The sequence below is a fragment of the Haliotis asinina genome, chromosome 14 (assembly GCF_037392515.1).
Source record: "Haliotis asinina isolate JCU_RB_2024 chromosome 14, JCU_Hal_asi_v2, whole genome shotgun sequence".
Classification (NCBI taxonomy): Eukaryota; Metazoa; Mollusca; class Gastropoda; order Lepetellida; family Haliotidae; genus Haliotis; species Haliotis asinina.
This window is the reverse complement of record NC_090293.1, coordinates 41,515,927-41,540,254: the sequence shown is the minus strand read 5'-3', so window position 1 is coordinate 41,540,254 and position 24,328 is coordinate 41,515,927. Positions and strand designations below refer to the sequence as shown.

The 24,328-nt window shown below is 37.7% G+C and overlaps 1 protein-coding gene across 4 annotated transcripts; it reads right to left on the bottom strand.

Moving 5' to 3' along the window:
• Positions 1–1,485: 1,485 nt before the first annotated feature.
• LOC137261534 (dynein axonemal intermediate chain 7 homolog) lies at positions 1,486–18,471 on the bottom strand. 4 transcript variants are annotated; one of them, XM_067799293.1, is made up of 21 exons: positions 18,372–18,467; positions 16,991–17,057; positions 16,014–16,081; positions 13,495–13,585; positions 11,935–12,026; positions 11,386–11,490; positions 10,631–10,771; positions 10,162–10,242; positions 8,643–8,812; positions 7,791–7,945; positions 7,344–7,459; positions 6,951–7,071; positions 6,557–6,700; positions 6,217–6,367; positions 4,998–5,104; positions 4,215–4,381; positions 3,780–3,869; positions 3,294–3,365; positions 2,882–3,031; positions 2,290–2,391; positions 1,486–1,933 (listed from the first exon to the last, which is right to left on the bottom strand). In XM_067799293.1, exons 3-21 carry the CDS (start codon positions 16,023–16,025, stop codon positions 1,796–1,798), a joined length of 2,205 nt encoding a protein of 734 aa, XP_067655394.1. In that variant the 5' UTR covers positions 16,026–16,081; positions 16,991–17,057; positions 18,372–18,467; the 3' UTR covers positions 1,486–1,795. The 4 variants fall into 4 exon arrangements, with proteins under 4 accessions (XP_067655394.1, XP_067655393.1, XP_067655395.1 ...); XM_067799292.1 differs by lacking the exon at positions 16,991–17,057 and having other exon boundaries at positions 18,372–18,471; XM_067799294.1 differs by lacking the exons at positions 16,014–16,081; positions 16,991–17,057 and having other exon boundaries at positions 18,372–18,454.
• Between the last annotated feature and the right edge of the window lie 5,857 nt (positions 18,472–24,328).

The following is a 24,328-nucleotide window of genomic DNA, read 5'->3' as shown; positions in this document are numbered from 1 at the left end:
GTAGAATTGGAACATGATGTTAACTGTTACAGTTAATCATTTGAGCAGGAAATGAAGTGGTACAACTGTGAGTAGACTGTTGAACCTAAATGTTACACTAATCATTCTGAAGGGAAATCTAGCAAGATTTTAACTGAACAAACATCCCTGTCGTAGTCTGTAAATTTGGACCACTAGAGCTTGTGATTGGCTCAATTGAGTGAATGCATTTAACATATTACGTTAGACATTGATCTGACAGGAAGTGGAACGCTTCTAGGTGTGAGCTTGTGTATTTTAGAGACCCAAGGTAAATCAAACTGGAACTGCATTTACAACTCCCTTCTACTGCTGGTAAGGTTTTTTGTTCTGAATCCTCTACTTCTTGGACAGAATTACGATATTTATTGTGTTATGCATACAACACTGCAATATGAAGGGAAGTAGTTATGACTGAACAAGTATAATTTAAGGATGGGGACACTTGCTATCAAGTTCTTGAGGGGTGATTGGGTAGCCTAGTGGTTAATGTGTTCACTCAGGCTGAACACTTGGGTTCAATTCCCACACATGGGTACAATGTGTGAAGCCTATTTCTGGTGTTCCCTGCTGTGATGTTGCTAAAAGCAATAAAAAACAACACGCTCAAGTGCTTGCAGTATTGGTAGTAAGGGCAGAATTGTCATATTACACAACACACGAGGGTACAGCTAACGCCACACCCTGTAATATGCACCATCAATAAGATAGTGGCTGCTACGGTTTGCTATGTACACAGTAACAGTTTTCTATGGCTGAATGGCATTGGTTGCATCAGTTAAAAGTACCTTTTATTATCCCCCTAGAAACCCAGAAAATAACCAGAAAACAGCAAAAGGCACCACTTTGGGGTCTGCCACACATATCTACCAAGTTTTGCTGAAAGATATTGAGATGTTTTCAAGTGCTCTGGAAACAAAACACACCTCTCACTTTTGAGACTTTCATGTCCGAAACATTTCCATGGAAACCGAGAAAATAATAAATCACAAAAACCTGTAGAGAGCAAAGAGGCACTACTTCAGGTTCTGATTGATATACCTACCAAGTTTTGAAGAAAAATATTGAACGTTTTTTTAAGTTATGCTCCAGAAACGAAGCCCACATCACCATTAGACTAACACCAAAAAGTTCTATGGAAAAACAGAAAAAAATAAAAATGATAAAAGGCACAACTATAGGTTGAGATTATTATATCTATCAAGTTTGGTCTAAACGATGTTGAACGGTTTCTGAGGCTCCGGAAACAACATGATTACGTACGGAGGGATGGACGAGGCGTCGACTATATCCCCCCACATTACATGCTGGGGTTATACAAAGCATCAAGTAAATGTCAGATGATTTGTCCATTCAAATATATGGGGGCCTGGGAGATATGTCATCTTCTGGTGACTCTTTCATGCTTATCCGGTTCAGTCGTTCTTGGCTTGGTGTTCAACAGACATTAATGAAATAGAAAACAACTCAAGATCATGTCAACTTTATAAAATATAACATGTTATGTACAAATAATACTCTATGAAATGTATTTCTGTCTTAATATGAAAGTGAAAAGTCACCATGACTGATACATTCTTTCAGCTTCAGCCTGTGATAAACAAGTCTTTTCATGCATCAGACGGACAGGCCTTCATTTTTTGAAGCAACAAGTTCACACTGTCTTGATGCATCAAAGAAAATATAAAGTTCTCTGACATGGTCAGCATTTATGAGATGGAGTTTTCATACTGTGATCAGTTTGGTTTTAGAGTCTTAGTGTCCTGAGCTGTGCAGTTTATGAGTAGGTGAGTACTTTGGTTGCCTCCAGCAACTGTTGAACACAATCCACAAACTCATAGCTGGAGTTATAGATCCTGTCTTTGGCTTCCTCCGACCCTGTGTCCACAATCAGATGGTACAGATTGGACTTGAACTGAAAGTACATAAGCCATGAGTCAGCGAATATGTTATTAGTCACCTCTGTGTTACTTTAAAACATCTCAACCATATAGAGAGCAGAAAAGAGAAATGATTAACATCATCTGGCCACTGATGGCAGGGGGTGGATGGTGGGAAAAAAATACATATTACATATCACATAATATGGGTGGGGTGTCAAACATGAGGGTTAAACAGCTTAAAAAATTATGGAAATATTATAGAAATAGAAGTTTTTATTTGTAAATTCCATATGGAATCAGTCTATAACAGTGTCCCATAGTTAAACTCTGGCTGTCATGAATTCAAGGAATGCTTTTATGCGAATGCATGCGGGAAAGTTCTACTTACTGTTCCTGGGTGTTTTGACTCCTCAGTGAACACCTCATCAAACTCAGTCATTGTCAGTTGCTTCACCTGTCTCTTGCCTGCCTGGAACAGGGTCCAGTCCTCCTGCAATAAATTTATGAACAGGTTGGATAGTTGGCCCTGTGTACAGTGAGAGGATTGTAGGTCGCATCAACAGTGTGTTAGCCAAAATCTGCTCAAGAAACACCTATATACAATATAGATACCTCTCTACAAAGGACATTAACATAACACATCAAAGATTTACACTTAAAACTAGCTTAATATCATAAACAGATATCGCCGTCCATAATAAGGAATTACAGAAATGGCTGATCAATGACCAGAGACAAAACATGCTAGAGTTACTGTGACAAACATGAAGAAATTCATGCTGACTTTCACATGGAACTAATCTTAATTCATCATCAGTGAACATGCCTGAATTATCCATTGTTGTGTTATCCACTTTTCGAATAAGGTGTCCTTTCTTACTCCCCACATTCTATGATGTGTTGTCTTAATGTATAGTTTCAAAGTAATGGTCCCAAGTTTTTTAAATAGAGTGAATCAAGTGTAGGGAATATGTGCAGACCTCCAACAACCGCTCATCGCTGAGATGTTCCGAGCCTTGGAAGATGATCTGGTCTGCCTCCTTGTCCTGGTTCCACTTGGACCAGGAGTACGCCATGGCTGATGCGGTTAGAGCCATCTGTTCATATGTCCGGGACTCCAACACTGGATGCTGAAGCAACATACACTCAGCATGAGCATAGAGCCAGAACTGGTGTTTATTTCCTAGCTATGCTGAAAACACTGAAACTTCAATTGTCTCAGGAATTTTGAAGTTGAACATGCACATAGTGAACTTGGTTGACATCTTCCTTCAGACCTTGAGATCAACCATTCTATTCAGGCAAAGACAGAAATATTTTCACACATCATTTATATTTCTTATTTCAAAATGGTAACATAAAGTCTTCTGGTGCAGCAGCAGCAGCACCTACCTTGTTCTGGATGCTGACATACTTAGAGGAGTCCTCGGAGGGGAACACATTCACACCAGCTTTCCTTAAACTCTGGAAACAAGGTATTGAAACAATTAAACACCCCAGTAGAACTTATTATGAATGCTTTGTCTGCTCTCAAACATTCTCATTAGAAATGTCACCAAATCCTTCCTAAACTGAAAGAATGTTTATCAATTCTATTTGTATGGAATGCTGATTCCAAACAACTTGAGATAGTTTGGTGGAATACAACCAACAGCACTACTTCAGCCATAGTTTTCAACAACTGGTCCCACATATTTCACCCTTTTATGAAATATAAACAGGGATTGGGCATGATGAACTACTGGTAACTAATTCTGTAACTTCCAGGATATCTTTGCCACTGAAAACATGGATGACTTCCCAGTTCTGGGTGCCATGCTATTTCAAAGTGACTACATGCTAATACCAGATCTATCCGTAGCTAGAAACATCCCTTACTTGAATTAAGTCTGCTGGAGTCATCATCTGCCCCTTGAGATGCCTCAGTGCTGGATCTTCGAAAGAAGTGCTCAAACAGCACATTGAATTCTGAAAGGTGAAAGTGTGATAACAATTATGAAGGTATACAGAGGTCCATGTCAGAAATCTGTAAAAGGATAAAGGACCTTTGACCTGTTGTCATGGAAAGGAAAACTTAGCAAAATATTTTAGATTTATGAATGCTCTTAAAGAGTCATCCACATGATTTCTTCTTTGTTAGATATTTCATGTCCCACTAAGCAGCATTCCAACTTTATGGGAGCACCCACGAATAAACTGTAAACAATTGAGTCTGGACTTGACAAGTCAGTGATCTCATGACATTATCCAGTGAAGTTGCCACTTGAAAACCCAAGCTCAGGACAATTCTGACCTAAACAAATTACACCTCACCTCTATCTCAATGTCCAGCTCCACAATGGCTGCAATGATGGACAGTACCGCCTTGTTGACTGCCCGGGGGCGGAGCTCCCAAGACTGGAATGGCATGTTGATATGTGTCTCCTGTATCAGTGCCATAATGCCAAACTTGTACATCTTGAAACTAAATGTCCGGTTCTCTGTAACAGCAAATGAAAACTGATATCTCATTGCCACATCATGAATCCATATATATTGGCTTCCCTGGGAGGTATCAGCACTGGATTTATGTTACAAGATCACTGAGAATCACTAGTACACTAGTTGAAGGTTATACAAAGTAAAGTATTATCTTTTTACCCTCATTGTAGACAATGTCTTAGAATCACTAGTAACCTAAGTGACGGTTATACAAAGTAAAGTATTGTGTTTTTATCCTCATTGTAGACAATGTCTGAGAATCACTAGTACCCTAAGTGAAGGTTATAGACAGTAAAGTATTGTGTTTTTACCCTCATTGTAGACAATGTCTGAGAATCACTGGTACACTAAGTGAAGGTTATAGACAGTAAAGTATTGTGTTTTTATCCTCATTGTAGACAATGTCTGAGAATCACTAGTACCCTAAGTGAAGGTTATAGACAGTAAAGTATTGTGTTTTTACCCTCATTGTAGACAATGTCTGAGAATCACTAGTACCCTAAGTGAAGGTTATAGACAGTAAAGTATTGTGTTTTTACCCTCATTGTAGACAATGTCTTAGAATCACTAGTACACTAAGTGAAGGTTATAGACAGTAAAGTATTGTGTTTTTACCCTCATTGTAGACAATGTCTGAGAATCCGTCCAGCCGCCAGTGTTTTTTGTCCTCGTCCCACCGAACTACCTGGGGTTCCTCCTGGAACATGACATCAGATGGCAACCTGCAACAGGTTACACCTCTGTCAGCTTACAGCCACAGGGAACAAGTAACAGGCACATCAAGTAACGTTACAGTCATATCAATTAGGGTCACCATCATATCTGGTAATGTTACAGTCATATCAAGTAGGTGTTACAGTCATATCAAGTAGGGGTTCCAGTCATATCAAGTAGGGGTTCCAGTCATATCAAGTAGGCGTTCCAGTCATATCAAGTAGGCGTTACAGTCATATCATGTAGGGGTTCCAGTCATATCAAGTAGGCGTTACAGTCATATCAAGTAGGGGTTCAAGTCATATCAAGTAGGGGTTCCAGTCATATCAAGTAGGGGTTCCAGTCATATCAAGTAGGCGTTACAGTCATATCAAGTAGGCGTTACAGTCATATCATGTAGGGGTTCCAGTCATATCAAGTAGGCATTACAGTCATATCATGTAGGGGTTACAGTCATATCAAGTAGGTGTTACAGTCATATCAAGTAGGGGTTCCAGTCATATCAAGTAGGCGTTACAGTCATATCAAGTAGGGATTACAGTCATATCATGTAGGGCTTACAGTTGGGGGTGGGTATTGCAGAGAATTGCGACATATTGTGATGCAAAAGCATGTATTGTGATATGTATTACAACACATTGCAAGAAGGTGTTTTTAACAAGAAACTACTTATAATCGAGTGAATGCTTGATGTATAAAGCAACAACACAATAAAATCACTATGCCTGATTAAACTTTAATAAAAACTTTTAATCATGACAAAATAAAAATGAAAATTTGGCACAAATTAAAAAAGGAAATATCCAAAGATTTCTGAGTGTTATGAAGTTTTCTAAATGCATGTCAAAATACTGGTATTTGATCAGTGAATCTCAATATGTATTGTTTTCATGTCAGAACCAGTAAATACCTGTAAACCAGTTTTATTGCACAGCTCTGGTTAAACTCATCAAGTACAAGTTACAACCACACTGAGTCCAGTTTACAGCCTTGATGAACAAGTTACAGTCACATCAAGTACAAGGTACAGTCACATCAAGAACAAGGTACAGTCATTGAGTACAAGTTAGCGTTATATCAAGTACTGGTTACAGTCATATCAAGTACAAGTTCCACCTACTTGATAGTGACACCTATAGGAGGCTTTGCATCTCGCTTGTCCTTCTCCTGTGTCTGTGTGTCCTTCTGGTCCTTCGTCTGGGCGCTGGTGGCAGCAGGTGCAGGCAACTCTGCCACATATTCCATCAGCTCGATCTGTGGGGGGTTCACCACTGTAAGAGAATCCAGGTTCATTCCTTTGTATAGTCATGTTTAGTTTGCTTGTTTCAGTAACGCTGCAAGAAAGAAGTACCATAATGGAATACAATTACCACATACCAGTTTCACATTAAGTTTCCTGTTCAGAAAATCTTCCATGAGGAGAGCTTCTAGATACAAAATATATGAAGCTGTTTACTTACATCTAGTAAGAGTCCACTGGTTCACGGCTTTGGGTTGTGGAGGAAGAGCCATGAGGTCAAAAGAGAAAACTCCTCCTAAGACGTTGTAGGCTCTCAAGTCAACAACATCATCATCTTCTTCAAAGTCTTCCCATTCAGGAGGTTCTGAATACCAAGAAAACATCAAACTGTCAAGGATATTTATTATCTCAGATGGAAACCAAATGGATTTAAGAATAACAGTTTACCTACATGATCCATTTGAGTTTCAAATTGCCTTTACTGGTAGTATGCAACTTGCCCACAGGATATTTCCAATCAATATATAACAACAAAATTTTGGGAAACAAAATGGTCCCTCTTCATTTTCAGTACTGTACTATTGGCCTAGCCTATATGATAATGCTGTTGTAACCTGGTGTTGAAGGATCTTCAAAGTCCTCTTCCTCTTCTTCAACCTCCTCTTTCTTCTCTGTATCTTGTTCTTCTTCCTCCTCCTCCCCACCATCCATCTTCCTCAGCTGTGCCATAAGGTCCTGAAATAACAGGAAAGCCATGTTTTTCTGCTAGTAAAGCAACAGTTTCCTCAGAGCAGGATCCATCGGCCTGAACAATGTGATTTTAGCTCCAAGACTGCCATAGCTAACTGCAACAATCACTGGGCTAATCAATACTGAATTTGATGAACACACCCAGAACAACCAAATTCAATTGTTATTTCCTCATCAGTAGTGTACTAACCAAAGTGAATAGTAAACAAATGCTTTTGTGAACATAGCACACTTTTCCCATTTGAGAATTTAGTTACCTCTGTGTCCTCCCTGTCTGCTTCTGCCTCTTCCTCTGCCCCCTCTTCTCCTTCCTTCTTCTCCTCCTCTTCCTCAGGTTTTTCTTCTGTCTCTTCAACTGGCTCTGGAACAACTTCTGAGAGATTCCATAATGCATTAGTCAGTGAGGTATAAGTTATAGTTGCATTTGCAGTGCTTCTGTCATATCACGACTAAAGGTTATGCATGAAATTCATATCCATACTATTCAAAACAGAGGATAGTAAAGTAACTAGAATGATTACAAATTTACCCTTAAAACTAGCACATTATTATATAAAGATGTTGCTGTACTAAGATGTAACAGTGGGCTATAGATATCATTGAATCATATTTACATCTAGAACAATGAAAACAACAGTCATCACTGTTACATTAATCTATTTCAGTTGCCTGTTGTAAAACTATGACTCAGATCAGAATATTACCTTCCTTCTTCTTCAAGCGAGGACTGAAGGTCTTGCTGTACATGGAATAGTGGTCGTACTTTGTCATGCGGACTTGGAACGAACAGTCTGACAGAGCTAGCACCCGTGGGATGTCAAAGGTGAAACCAACATCTTGGAACTCGAAAGACTTCACCCTAGAAGATATTCCATAAATAAGCCCAAACTACTTCTTGAACCAACAATGATATGTTTTGGGCAGGCGTCATGGATGCAACACAATGAATTCCTGCATCTCAGGTGACCCGCCCACCTGTTTCCCAAACACAGTGACGATCTCACACCGGCACCCTCAAGTGAGAAGCTTGTCACTGTCCCAAGAAACCAAAGACTTAGGGCTGGGACTGGTCCAAATTTTCCACCCAGGCATCCCATCTCTTTCACCCTACCCTGATACCTGTTATGTTAATTCCTGACATCAAATTTTATCACAATATATTCATGAGCTAGGAGGCTAAAATTTTCCAGTATCTTTATCATGTATAATATTTAAAACAGTTGACTGTAAATAATGTTTAAATCTTCAAAGTCAACACCATTTTATCATCAAAGAATAACACATTACATTATTTAATCTAATAATTACATAATCATAACGTGTGGGGGCATTGAGATGGGTACCCAGGTCCAACTCATTATCCACCCATCTCGGTATGTGGGTTACCCTTCCCAGAGCCAGAATTACACATTTTCCAACATGAAGAGCAGGATGATGCAATATGGCCTTTATTGTCCACTATCTACTGTCTCCAAATGTAATGTTGTTAATATGTCTGATCTTATGTAGACCTTTTCACATAAGAGGCAACAATAAAAAAATATAAAATTATTTACTTTGGATTTTTGCTGAGATTTCCCCAGATGCACAGCTGTATTTCTGGATTCTTTATAACAAACTGGAGATTATACGTCTCTGGGTCCTGCATTGTGCTGGCATCACAAAGCACATGGAACACTGCTCTGTCCAGCTTCCCCCGGATCACTTCCTGGAGCTCCTCGATGGTCTACACACAATAGTCAAACTGAATGATGATGTTCAAAGTAAACCTGTGGTGGTAGAGTAGCCTAGTGGATAAAGTGTTCACTTGTCACACAGAAGATCAGGGTTCGATTCTCCACATTCACCATGATATTGCTGGAATATTGCTAAAAGCAGTGTAAAACCATACTCGCTAACTCACAGTAAATCTGATCTGAGGTACAAAATAGGAATCACATCACTGGACTCAAATGACGAATTTCTATCTATGTTAGTTTTTACTGTAAAATTATCCTTTCCATGGGTATACAATGTCTTAGTGTTATTTTGATAACAGAAATGATCACAAAATGTCAACATTTTCAATACAAGTTGATACTACCGTAGGTAGAGAAACCTCATAATAAATACATAATAAATACAGAACTTTAATTTGAAAGCATTTTGTACAATGAATAGAGGGTGAGTGAATATGACTGCTTAGATGGACAGACATGTGTTTACATGTGAGTATATGGCCTCTGTATGAAAGTTTACAGCCTGTGTATGAATGTATATGTCCTGTGCATGTGTATATAGTTTGTGTGTGTAAATATATGTCCAGTGTATGTGAATGCATATACAGAAACTTCAAAGGAAAATCTAACACAGAGATGCCAACTCTGCATGTGGACTGTTGTCTGATTGAAAGCCAGACAGGAGCTTTTACCAGTGTTGACTCAATGAAATCACCAGTGATCTATAAAACTGTATACCATAAAAAAATTATAATTTTTAAAACACAAATCAGAGAGCAGATTTTGTATTTGGAAATCAGAGAAACTGTGCCAAAATTGGAGAGGTTTAGCATCTCTGCCAACACAGCATGGTACTTTCTGGATGATATTTGAATGATATAAGGGGCAAGCTCATGCCTCTTTCATCGCACTTTTCATCAAGAAGTTGCATGAAGATGACTGTTTATACCTCAGGTATCCAGCCAAGGCTTATTTTGGAAGCATGACCATGGTGACTCCTACCCAGTGTGTGAAACAGCCACTGGCCTACTAACCCATGGCTAGTTAAAATCAAGTCTGGCCAGTAAATCTCCACATTCACAGCCCCAACTGGCTAGCAAATTTTCATGGGGTCATTTTGTAAATATATCACTATCCCCAAAATGTTAAGTTACAATACTCTTTCAAAGCATGCATTGGATGATGGCTTCACTAAAAATGTTCATCATACTAGCAGCTTTAGGATGAAATCCATGTCTAAATTCAAATTTCGGGCTGGTGAATTACCCTGGTGACTAGTAACTTTAGCTAGACATAGCTAGCTAGGACAACTGGCTAGCAAAATGAAAAAATTATTTTGCATGCTGCTTCTACCCACCTCCTTGTATGCTGCCACTTGTCTGTCTGTCAGCTCCTCTAGTGGGGTGTCTGTCAGCATGTACTCTAACTCAGCTATCAACTGGAACACAAACATGGCTATGTCAAGATGATCCATATCTTTACTATGTGCTCAATCACAACATCATAATGAGTAGTACATACTTCTCCTCATGACTCACTACAAACTACCACCATCAACGTGTAGAAAACTACCAAATAGCATACATTCACCAGAGTATCACTAAGAATGCACATCACAAGCCTTCCTTTCTTTAGCTCCCTGGTTTAAAACCACCATTTTACTTTGCATATTAACCAGTAGGCTTAAAACATCAATCAACAGATTTCACTCAGTGAAGATACTAGATGAGGAACATTTTCCTGCTAAGTGATATTGAAAAATGAAAGATCTGCACCTTACAACGTTACCAGCAGTAACACAATGAACGACTCCACTATATACATACTGAAAGGTCTAGTTCTATGTCCTTCAGTATGAGTTTTGGATGTGTCCGAGTTGTCTCCTCCAACCTGAGATTTATGTAGGTGTTGATCTCCCCCGGGATGGTGGGGTCTGGGGAGCCATCACATCTCATGTACCTCGCCCACTGGAACACACACAGGCATTAACACTTGTTGCAGGATGATGTTTACCAATCACCATCAAACTACATTCCTTCATGACAAATGAATACATATGACCACTTTGCTATATATGGAGCTGCTAAAATGTCTTAAAGATTCAAGTAAGTAACTTGATCAAGAGAGATTACATAATACAAAAGAAGAAATATTTTCATAACTTGTCATAGTCTTGCAATGTCTCACTTTAGTCTTGTACTACATACATCAATTTCATGCAATTGTAGGGTCACACAAAGTTACGGCACAGAGTGAAGCTCACCTGCCTTTGTGTTTCCTTTGAGTCATTAGTTGACTAAAATCCTTAGAACCCTAGAAAGCCTAGAATCCTGTTACTTGCAAAGTGGTTATATCTATTCATGTATGATGGAATATGTGAAGGAAGAATGCAGTGTGTACAAACTGTCAAGTAAATAATGAAGAATGCATGTTATCAACATGGTTTTCACTGTAGAACCCTGTTACTTACAAAGTTTGTGGTAACCCAGGCTGATATAAAAACACAAATGAGTAACTGTACAACTTTCAGACAATTTCATAATTTCTTAAAGTATGATCAGCACAATCTGCATTTGCTGACCTTGGCCTTCTTCCTGCGGTCATCATGCAGTCTCTGTAGATTGTTCCTGTTCCCCTGCAGAATCTCCTGAAGTTCAGCCATCTGGATCTTCCTAATTTTCTTCTCCTGTACACAGACATAGGAGTTGTGTGAGTGAGTGAGTGAGTGAGTGAGTTTAGTTTAACGCCGCACTCCGCAATATTACAGCTATATGGCGGCGGTCTGTAAATAATCGAGTCTGGACCAGACAATCCAGTGATCAACAACATGAGCATCGATCTGCGCAATTGGGAACCGATGACATGTGTCAACCAAGTCAGCGAGCCTGACCACCCGATCCCGTTAGTCGCCTCTTACGACAAGCTGAGTCGCCTTTTATGGCAAGCATGGGTTGCTGAAGGCCTATTCTACCCCGGGACCTTCACGGGTCTGGAGTTGTGTGAACCAGGAGCACCAACCTCAGGGTAAATGAGTGCATAACTTAAGCAAGCTTTATATCTGCAAGAGGACATTTAACTTAAAACATTTATTTCTAAGTGCTCGTTAAATTAAATAAATGAAATTAAAAACCTCATTTTCTAATTTCTTCCTCTCTGCTGCCTCAAGCTTCTCCTGCTGTTTCCTTTTCTTTTCTTCCTCTACAGCTTGCAGGCGTGCTTCCTCTGGAATAACAATGTTGGTCTCATTATGCCCCATATCATGAACTAGTGAAGGTGATTGTGAATGAGTGAGTGAGCTGAGTTTTACACCACTGTGAATAGTATTCCAGTTACATCATCCAGTGTCAGCTTATTGGTGGAAGGGTTAGTCCAACATGGAAAAGGTCGCAGACATTTATCACATTGGAAAAAAATTGACAAGATAAGGGAATATCAGGGACGTTGCAATGTGAAGAAGAGCGTGATGAACAATAATACATCAAATAGTATTGGACGAAAAACAAAAAAATGTTTTTCTTGCCTGCTTGATTGGGAAATCCAATATTCACATGAAACAAATCTCATTTATATCAAATACATCATATACAAAGCTCTCTACATGACATTCTGACAACATCTTAGGCTGTATTACGTTACATATGTTACCATAGAAATAGGGTCAAGTTAGGACCTCATCTCATCTATTTTATCGGCTTATCTATGGCAATGTATGAAAATGACTGTCTGATTAGCTGTGGCATCAGCATCAAGGTTTCTAAAATCTAAGCACAAGTCAGCACAGCATTCAGGGCAGCATACTGATCTGTTCTGAACATGAATGGGTAGTTCCAAATCTACACTGTTATCCTGCTGTCATTTTGAACTGACATACAGTGTGCAAAATAGTTTTTCAACTTTTGCTAGCCAGTCAAGCTAGCCAGTTACTAGCCCACAAAATACTTTACAATACTGAAATCTGAATATATAAATTAAGTAAAAGATTTTTAAAAAGTGAAATACCATCAAAAACAGAAACAAAACACATGTCTGCATTTGTGAAATATTTTGGTTACATTCATAAGAAGAATATATTTATCAGGCCATAACTTTGCATGATTTAAAATTGTTTTATAACAAATCAGAGGGAGTACTATATTTACAAACTAACCCACTAGCCAGTCGGGCCAGGGACTATGGATATTTACTGGCCTGACTGGATTAAAACTAGCCCATGAGTAGTATAGGTAATGGTGGTACCGGACCGAAGAGCAAAATCGCCTGCAAATTTGCAGGGAAAATTTGCAGCTCCCGTACCACCATTACCTACACTAGTGGTAGTGGCCAGTGGCTGTTTCGCACATTGATGACATACCAGATGTGTGATGGAGCAGATATGAACATAGAAACAAATGCTTTTAGAAAGGAGACATTTGATTGGTACAAGAGTCAAAGACTTTAAAGCATCAATCTAATCCTGACCAGGGGCCCGTTTCACAAAACTCTCGTAAGCCTAAGATCTCGTAACTTCCCTCGTAGCATTTGCACCTCTTATGTTACAGTATGCCAGGTACAAATGCTACGAGAAAAGTTACGAGATCTTAGGCTTACGAGAGTTTTGTGAAACGGGCCTCTGGCCGTCTAAGAGGGCTGAGGGTTGGTCAGGTCTTAATGCAAAGAGCTATCAGAGTAAGTGACACCAGCATGTACTCACCTTCCTCCTGTGCCTTGCGTTCTGCTTCCTCCCTCTTCAACTTCTCCTTGTCAGCCTTGGTCAGCTTCTTCTTGCCATCTTTCTTTGGTGGCTTCAACGAGACCAGGCTACACTTATCCACTGACATTCTCACCCAGTACAACCTTCATACTCACCTGTACAATACCAGTCTCCACTCTCACATACAGTATCTGCTGCGTTGCCATCATGGAAAAATGTATATAAACACAACATATTTCAGTACCTCTTCTTGATTTGGTTAATGTGATGGAATTTGCTGGTGCTGATTGTAAAGATCCTCCACCATCCCATGTAACTCTGTTCCATGATATATACTCAGGACCAATTTACCATCAATGCATTAGGACAAAGCAATATCACAAGCTTCCAAGCTAAATCAAATACTGGTGGTATCATGACTTGTCTAAGTTCTTCAAAAAGAAAAATGGTGATATTTGGCTACCTTCATATTTTTCAAGAAATGTCATTTGAAATAGCTGAACCAGGCATATGGAATAAACAAGAAGTTGTTAGTCATTATGTTGTACGCTTCATTCTTGGGGCCGACACTACCGTATCCTACCTTGTGTTCAGATCTGTTCCATCACAATAGACTATCATTTACTATGTATTCTACCTAGTTCTGTAACTTAAACAGCCATTTACCTGCTACATGAATGAAAACAGATTTATTGCATGTATTTCTGCTGTCACTTAAATTCAACAACAACAGTCATAAATGATAAAATATAGGAACACATAAAATTCATATTTGACTTCATTCACTCTAAAGTAATATATAGCTGTAAATAAATATTTCATGTTTTTTTTTCAGTTGTACTTAGCTATTGCAATATATTTCAGCTACATCCACAACAAACACAAGCACCTTAACATGTTCTTCTCATCCATTATTTTACTACATTTTGTATAAAACTATTATTAGAACAATTTCTTAAACATCATTTACATAATCTTCTGCATAAAAGTTATTTTTCCAAAGTAGCACTTTTAGAAGTTGTCCATCAAGTTTGAAAGAAATGCTTATTGTATTAAATCACATTTCTTAAAGCCCACAAAATGCTGTCAACGGAAGATGACATTTTGTTAATTATAACATCCTTGGTAATTCCCCAACACATTTGCTGCTTGGCTATATTACCAGCACATAAACTTGGTAATGTCACTTGTCATGCTATCTTGTAACCCAAGCAACAGCTATTACAATGATCCTGCCACCACCAATTGTAAGTAGTAAATCTGTGCACCTGTATGTAATACAACACTCAAAGCAAACCAAACTGAAACTGGCAGCATGCAATCAACAAAACAAATGCGATGTCATTAATGTGGGTCACGCTGGATGAGGTTAGTCAGCATGGAGTGAAACTGTAGGCAACTGTACAGTAAATCATGACCTTTATATGTAACTCACACATTCCATCATCAATATTTATATCAATACAGTGATAACAATACTTCCCTCACTCAAAATAATTCATAGTTGCCTCGATGTCGTAGTTTGTACAAGCTGATATATTTAGTCCTTGGGTGAAATCTACCATCACATTTGCCATGCACAACTGTTCTATAGGCTTGGTGCAATCTTGCTAGTGGCCTTTGTATGGGTGTTTCATTCTGGGACGGCTGCTGACAAGTCTGATGCTACTATGGTGACATCTACACCATCATGATGTAAGTCATGTGACAAATAATACAATATTGGACCTTGTCATGTTGAATGGTTCAATGTTTTTCTATGCAATTTACAGCAAAACAATTTTCATCGTAAAACCTATCAGACTGCAGTTGTATGCTTAATAATACAATTTCAGGTTGGGTTGAATTTATAAATACAATTCCTAAAAACAGTTGGTACTTTGGTGAAAAAATGTTAAAGAGTTTTGAGAAAATTTCTAGAAATGAATTCAACTCTGGCATTGATTTTTAGTTTTGAAAACATGTATTTCAGTGGAAATGACAAAACCTCGCTGTTTTCAAACTTAATCAGCCATCACAAGTCACATTCTTACCACTGTTTGTTGTGTCAAAGATTGTAAAGAAATATTGGACCAACTTTCACTTTGTTTGGCCCATTCAGTATGCAGTTTTGTCTCATACTGAAAGGGCTGAATTCACACATTAATAGGTACGTAAAGGTCAGAAGTATTTCTGTTGTTGCTTATATACCTGAAGTCATTAAAACTTAAAATTTACAAATGAAAAATGAGAAAAAAAAACCAACAAACAAATTTGAGTGTTGAAATTTGAGTTTCTCAACTGATAATTTCTGATTCCTGGCCGGCTAACACACTAGCCATTCTTAAGTCTGTTTCTTCATTTTTCAGTAAAATGTTGTTACCTCTATATATTTGAAATCTACAAAAATCTATTTTTCATACAAACACTTTCAAGACAAATAACATCTATTGACTACTGCTACAGTTTCACTACTATGCAATGTCAAACAATTCTTCTGTCCCATACCAAAACATCTATAGCACACACTTGTTACTGACCTCATCTGCCATTATGATTGATTGGGTGAGACGCTTGGATTTTCACAAATGTCTCAAAAACTATTTTCCTGAATAGCATGCAATCAAATAAAAACAAATTAGTGTGTTGAAATGATATGAGATACAGTGTCTTCACACTGAAATAAACCTCTTCAGTGCCCTGGAGCAAAAAACAAACATGTTTGATGTCACCAATTTAAGTGTACAACAAGTCAAATGAATATTGATTTGAAACAAAGAAGAAACCCTGAGCTGTAAGGAGAAAGATTTGCATTAATTATACATGAATATATACAAATGTAATTATCATACCTCACACATGAGTGTCACTTTCTGATTGGCTAAGCGCTACTCTATTATTTTCAATGTACACTTACAGGCGATGTAGTATTTTCAATGTACACCACTTGGAATTCCGAACTCTTCTGGTGCTTCATTGTAGTACTTCTTTGCCTCGAATAACATTGAATCCCCAAACAAGCACGGAAATTACTGATGTACTGTGATTGAAAATCGATGGAAGGGAGATAACTCTAAATCTATTTACCTTGTGTCATCTGCAAAATGGCGATTCGCATCGCATTCAACAGAAATGCTTCAAACAGTCCAAAATTAAAATTCAGGTCTTCGGTAAGATAAATATGTAATGTACAATTCATCCTAATATCATTATATATTTTCATATACATCAGGGATTCCAGGTCCACTAGGTCTCATGGGCAGAGACAGCTGTTTGAGAAAGGAGGGGAGAGAGTTTCAATGGTCATTTGATAAACTTTCAGGACAAAAGGGGGTTGGGTGGGGTGTGCTATGCTGTACCACCCCTTTGGATCTGCTTATAGGTCCCTCAATCACCAGTACACACATACAACCAAGTGTAGAAATCTGTATAATAATATAAGCAATATAATTATGGGTTATTTATCTAGCGCATATATCCATGTTTTATTCAGCATTGAAAAGTGAGGAGCACTTACTTTGGACATAAACGAACACACACACATAAATTATGACCGGCCCCTAAATGCTGTAATCCATAGCATCCTAGAAATAAGAAATATATACATGTATATTCGGAGCAAGATAGCAGAATACCTCATGTCATTCACCATTTCAATAAGGGCTAGTAACTTACCAGCTTACTTACTTTAGTAAGTAAATGTCATTATCATTCATGAAAGTTAACAAAACTTTAGTTGCTGAAATGTGATGAATGATGTCTATTTTTGCACAATTTTGCAATGTTTATTTCTCATTTCAACATGCATGAACTGCTTTGATGTTAAATTTTCTGGTGATATACACACCATACATTTCTGGCATCAAACAAATATGGTATTAGGGTACCTTTGTCTAACTTTCAATACTTGAGAGTTAGGGGATCAGATCTACAGACACAATTTAGCCCATCCTCGATATCTCCAGGGTATACGTTCCGATAAGTCTCCACTATACCCTGGACGCATCTACGGCTCTGCCCGATAAATTTATTACCTCCCTTTGCTGGCTCCGCCTTCTCACAGTAGCCAATCAACTAGGCCGCCGTTATAACTGATCTTGCCAGTGTCAACAAAGGTAGCAGTCGCAACTGCAAAGGTTTGCTCGCTGTGCGTCCCAGATTTTAGGGAAATCATACAAACAAATTGACAGGTCCGAAACTTTAAAGCAACATACGCAAGAACGCCTTCTACCTCTGCCAGAGAACCTCTGCATGGTTTCTGTTGCCAAGTATAATCGGTTAGATAATTCAAAAAACGAAAGTGAGTTGTGATTGGTTCGCTCAACTTCCCAGCGTAGACACCTGACTGGATCAAAAGACAGTCAAGGGAGGTAATAAATATATCGGGCAGAGCCGTAGATGCGTCCAGGGTATAGTAGAGACTTATCGGAACGTACACACTGGAGATATCGAGGATGAATTTAGCCCAACCCACCACCTACTGCAAATGTAACTAGGTTTGAGCATAAGAACAGTTGTTCATGAACATGAACAAATTAAAATACAGAAGCAAAACAAAACGTGCATAAGAAATAATATACTCAGGTAGCATATTCTGAAGCATATTTGCAAGTCTGAAGTAGACTTAACTCATTAACATTCATGATGATACAATGTGAGTTAATTAGACATTTGAGGCCAATTTGATACAAATGCAACTCTATCGCCAGCATCGTACTATATTAATTTAACATTCGTCTGTTGATAACACGACCTTAATTACTGGTCTGAATATTTCTTTAGATTGTCTCGAAATGGTAATAAACTGAACTGAGAAATGTTAGAGATACTAAACATCCACGATAAAAGATGATATAGTTGGATTACAAAACCGAACAGAAATAATACTTAGTCATTACCATTTCCGAGAGTAGTGCGATAAGCAGTGCTCTGTGGTCTAATATTTCCAGTTTGTTGTTGGATAGCAACCGAGCTGCCGGAAACTGCCGTTTTGTGAATGTCGTGATATTTGCCAACATAACATTGTTTCCTGTATAAAATAATATCAACACAAACTAGATTGTAGAATATAATTACGCGTCATAGACTATAGGAATCAATAATTACATGCTCATGAAACTCGTCGTTTTATGTCCATGAGAAAGGTCGTAAAACAAACGCCATATTCACTTATGGTACCATTAAAAGTATGGACTTGCCTGGTATATGAAATTGTACATATTAAATATAGAATTTACATGGTGGTGTAACTGTCCAATTCCAAACAACATTCCAAAAGATTGAAATCATTTTTGAAAATTCATAACTCAGGACACGTGTGACTTGGTCGATATTCTTTGTAAAAAGCTTGATTAATAATCATATTTCGTCATTCAAGTATTTAGTTACCTAACGTGTAGGCAACCGTCTTTGGCTTGCGGCACACGACAATGTTTCTTCAGCGCATTCACTGCCATTAAAACGTAAGATCATACATGCGTGCCATTTGTACCTAGGACCCTTGTTTAGTATTTGTTCCTTATTTTGTACTGACTGAGAGAAAAATGCAAATAAACTTACTTTCAGAACTTCTAGTCGACGTACGAATTATGGCGTGTACTCACATATTTTTAGTCAAGACTACGTGACCTTTGGCACATATCATTCTTGTTTATTTTAATATTGATGCACGAAGTATTACAGATATTACCATCTTGTGTGAATGATGTCATGCATGCATTTCACACCAAACTAGAACTGGTTAGAAGGTAAGGTTATCCTTGCTATCTGTAAACAAAGTTGAGTGTAGCAACTAGTTGATTAGGAACGTCAAGATTTTGCAACAACTGGCACTTATAGGATATCTATATGATGAAACGTAAAATCAAGTAATTCAACAGTGATATATAATTTGATAAAAAAAACCACTATTTAATTGCAAATTGTTATTCGTAAAGTAATAATAATATCCCAGTGTTATGGTTTTTCAATGATGTAACACAAAAACGCAATTTTGTATCTTTAATACATTTAAAGTGTTGATTGTGCTATTGCTAACCTTGGGTGCTAAGGATATATTCATCTATTTCACCAGAAAATATCATGTGTATCCTACAAAAATAGCATTGATGACATTGTATTGGCGAAACTGTAGCCACTTGCCACATGATGGTATTTTGTATGTGTTTTCAACGATGAGCCATACTTTTCCCTCCGCACTGCGAGAGAGTGTTTTGATAATGTGGCTTCATGTTTTATACATAACCTTTCACTAGCAGATGACTGATCTTGCTGAATTTCTCTTGCTATTTTTTGTTATATAGGCCATTGATTTTGCATCTGAGGTGGTATTAATGATCTAGGGTAAATAATATTGATGTATATTTGCTCTTTATATAACTGAACTTCCAGGTTTCAGTTGTCAATAAAACGTCTCATGACAGGAACTGGGCATCCGCCCTACTGATGAAACAGTTTTTGTACTCCGATCGTGTATTTACTTCCCTGATATTGCGCTACCAATGCAATCATCGAAATAAGCAGAATGTCGAATTCAGTTTGCTTTGGGATATAATAATTATGCCTGTGGCGTTGACTCTGCGGTCCATCCATGGTACGACCATGAACATGTCCAGAGTGTCATGGACCCGTGAAGGTCCAGGGTAGAATAGGCCTTCAGCAACCCATGCTTGCCATAAAAGGCAACTATGCTTGTAGTAAGAGGCGACTAACGGGATCGGGTGGTCAGCCTTGCTGACTTGATTGACACGTCATCGGTTCCCAATTGCTCAGATCGATGTTCATGCTGTTGATCAAAGAATTGTCTGGTCCAGACTCAATTATTTACAGACTACCACCATACAGCTGGAATATTGCTGAGTGCAGCATAAAACTAAACTCACTCACTCACTCACTCAATGGTGTCATTGAAAATGATGCTTCCAAACTTCTCTGGAATAGGCCAACATACAGCCTCAGTCCTTTTGGACAAAGCCAGTGAATTCATTCTGTTGCTTTTGACAGCAGCATGATTTCAAAGTCAGGAAATGCATTCTAAATATGTGGACATTGCCTCTTAAGCATCCCACTTGCATTTCAGTAGGTCTGAAATGGGTACACGGGTACTCGAGTACGAGGCGGGTAGGATCATTTCTGGAGTATTAACATTACACTCAAGTACTCGTCCAAGGAAAGTTATCTCCCCTCTCACTTCATGTGTAGTTGTGTTGGACCCATCATCCCAACATGGCAGAGCATTCACGCTCCAACGTTTGGTCTTATTTAAAGCTAAGTGAACACAAGCTGAAAACAGAATGCTTGGTATGTGCCATAAAAGTGTCATTCAATGGTGGCACAACCTCAGCTATGAGGAACCATCTCAAGATAAAGCATAAATCTACATCTGATATGCCTGCCTCGACATCCACTGAGAAACACACTACCCTAGGCAGTTTTGCTGGAAAGATACAATACAATGTTTCCGAATTTCAGATACATTCATATTGACAATGTAAAGCTCTCAGAATTAGCAAATATTATGAAATAAGTGAAGGTCAAACATTTACAACCAAAAATTATGGTTTGTATTCATGCCAGTTGCTTGCCATATGTACATAAAACTTTTGAACTGTATTTGAACTTGTGTCATTAATTCATACCAGTAGATCATGCAGTTCATAAACAGTGTGAGAAAATATCACAACATATTACATAGTGTCAGTGTATGAAACTCCTTCAAAAAGACAGGTAGCCCACATGGCTGATAACTAAATATTGTTGCCGGCCCTGATGCCCTGTATTAAAAATAGAAAACTGAGATGTGTTAAAATAAAGAAATTAATGAATTACTTGTCGTGAGGTAAAATTATACATGTGCAAAGCAAATTAATAAAACCATAAGTTAGTGGTCAGTTTTGATTCCTTTAGTGTCACTGCCATCTGAATCAGAAAAGCGAAAAAGAATGATATTATTCATTGGCTGAAAGGATTATCTAGACCAGTCACATTTAGTATTAGATAAATGGGTAGGCTGATCTGCAGAAGTTTTGCTTTGATTGATCATGAACTATACATACATCATCAAGCTACCACAATTGTAAATTATTTTCGAAATATTTCACGTAGTCAAAGGTGTAGTCAAATACTAGTATATACTCTTTGAAAATGTAATGGCCCACAGGGCTGGCTATAAAATAAAATTATAAGCCCGCTGTATAACTAGCCAGCAGTGGGCCGCTGGGCAGACGCTATTTCATACACTGATAGTGTTGATTACGTAGGGATTGGTCTGGTGTCTATTTCATATTCATAGGGATTCAAATATAATGTACGCAAAGCATAACAACACTTGATGTTCTGAAGGTTTTTGTGGAAAACATAAATGTATCTAATATACTAAATGGGATAACACTAGTCTTGCTGTCTACAATGTAAAACTGGCGAACTGAAAGTGATAACAATTATTTCTTATTGAAGAACTAAATATAATAACACCTATGGGTAAAAGCAAATGTGTGAAGTACTAATTAACTATTCAAACATTTGTGTTGATGAATTTCTAAGAATTTAACTAAATTTACTAACTAATATCTAAATTTTAACCCCAAAATATCAAACTTCTAACTTTCTTTACTAAGCAAACTCAGCGGATTGCAATTAGAATATGAATCTAAGAAGTGACTGACTTTCTAATCTAACCTAAATAGAACATCTAGTTTCAGGGATGTTGAAAGCCCCACACCAGTATTCTAACATGAAATCGTGGACCCTGTGCAATTCACTTGCAGGCAAATCTCGTGCAGTCAGCAAAGTTGAAGGAGATGTGTTTGAGTGATTTCTCCAGAACACCTGGGTTGACAGATGGGATAATAAGTTTTGAAAAGAGAACATCTCAATAGCTAAAAATTCGTACCGAAAACAAAGGTGTAGCTACAGTTCAAAACTCCACGAAAGTTCTTGGTGAGTTTGATGAGGCAGTGTTCCTGGGAAAAGTCCCATTCGCTGTCTTGGCTGCATGTTGAGGTAGCAAGGGCCCTGAGCTGATGATCAGCCTTGCTAGCATGACTGTGACAGGATCACCCAAACCTTCTCTGCTGCATTTTTATCTTAACGTGTAAATCATAATAAAAATAATAATAATTAATTTATATAGCACCTAGTATCTATCTCACTAGTTGGCCTCTGGACTCTGTTAATGTTAGCTTCATCAAAGTCAGGCTATTTTCCTGTCCACCAATGTTGGATTATCAGTTCTTATTTACTAGACATTGAACTATGTCAGTTACCTGTATCGAATAAATATTTGTATAAATTTTCTGTGTAAGTCTAAGCCACATGTACATTTTATGGCATACATATACGATGTTATAATGGAGTACGTTATCACTGCTGTGTAATGTATCAGATGGCTAAATGAGTATGGCAGGAACACTGCAAAATGTTGTATATTGCATCTTGCTACATGTGCACAAAGAGCATGTAAATTCATTGGTCCAGTATTAAGTGAGTCCTCAAAATGCTGATGAACAGTGTTTAGAGAAAGCTTTTAACAATTCAGTGGGACATTTCCCAGAGAAAATGTAGACTACAGACCATTTTTGATGTTGATTTCTGATTTGGGAGAAAATATTCATATTATGTTATGTATATTACATATATGTTTTATGATATTATGTATTAGTTACCAACAATAGTAATGTGAGTACCTATGTGTCACAGCTCCATACACAATTATTTTGCCGTATGCACTACAAAAAAATAACTTATATGAATCTAGCTCTAATACATTAAATGCACTTGAATACATGGAGATGTATGTCTCATTAATACATATTTATTGAGTAGCAAAGCAGTGTCATCAAATCAAAAAAAAAAAAAAAACTATCAAAAGAATTGACACACTTTAGGATTTCAGCTTGTGTTTACAAAGCAAACATTCTTCAACTGATATATTGTTTGTTGGCTCGACAGCTCAGCTGGATATTGTTAGTTACTCCCTTAAGAACATATGTAATTATGATAATGTTGAATGTTTAATACTAAAATTTTGAATATTTTTCAGTTGATGAGTTGAATCATCTACATCTTGTGAAATGGCTAGCTCAAGTCTACGTCCACAGGTCATACAACTGTACAAGAATGTAAGTAATAGTAATTATGATAAATGCTGTAAAGTAAAAATTGAAAGGAAATGTTTAATGTGTATACAATTTTTACGATAAGTGCCACTTTTATGTTATTAGAAGAGAAGTGGAATAGGAATTTAGAAACAGTGGATATTTTTTTGAATTGATCTTGTTTATGTTTGATCAGCGTTTGATCCTGTCATAATGATGTGTTGTAAATGCTGTTTTCGTTAGAGCCAGTCTTTATTACAAGACAGAGCTGTTAGATTTGTTCACTGTTCAGTCAACTGTTTACTAACCCAGCCATTCAGTTATACTATCCTTTTGTTTAGTTGTAGCTTTTTGCTCTATTTATTACATTATGTATGATTAAAAATTCAACATCTTTTCTGTGGCATATCTGGAACCAAATGTTGTCATGTTGATGACAGTGTCTGTCTCTAACATAGGGATGTAAAACTTATTACATACTGATTTCAGTTGCTGCATCTTGGACGAGATTATCCCAAAGGTTACGATTATTTTCGAGGAAAGCTGAAAAATGCTTTCTTAAAAAATAAAGATGTGACTGACTCAAAACAAATTGAAATGTTATTGGCCAGAGGGAACTATGTAGTGAAGGAACTTGAGGCTCTCTATATGCTGAGGAAGTACAGAACGCTCAAGAAGAGGTACTACAGTAACTGATAACAAGAGGCTGTGTGTGTGTTACTGAGAGGACGACCTACCTCCTTCCCTGCTACCACATGGAA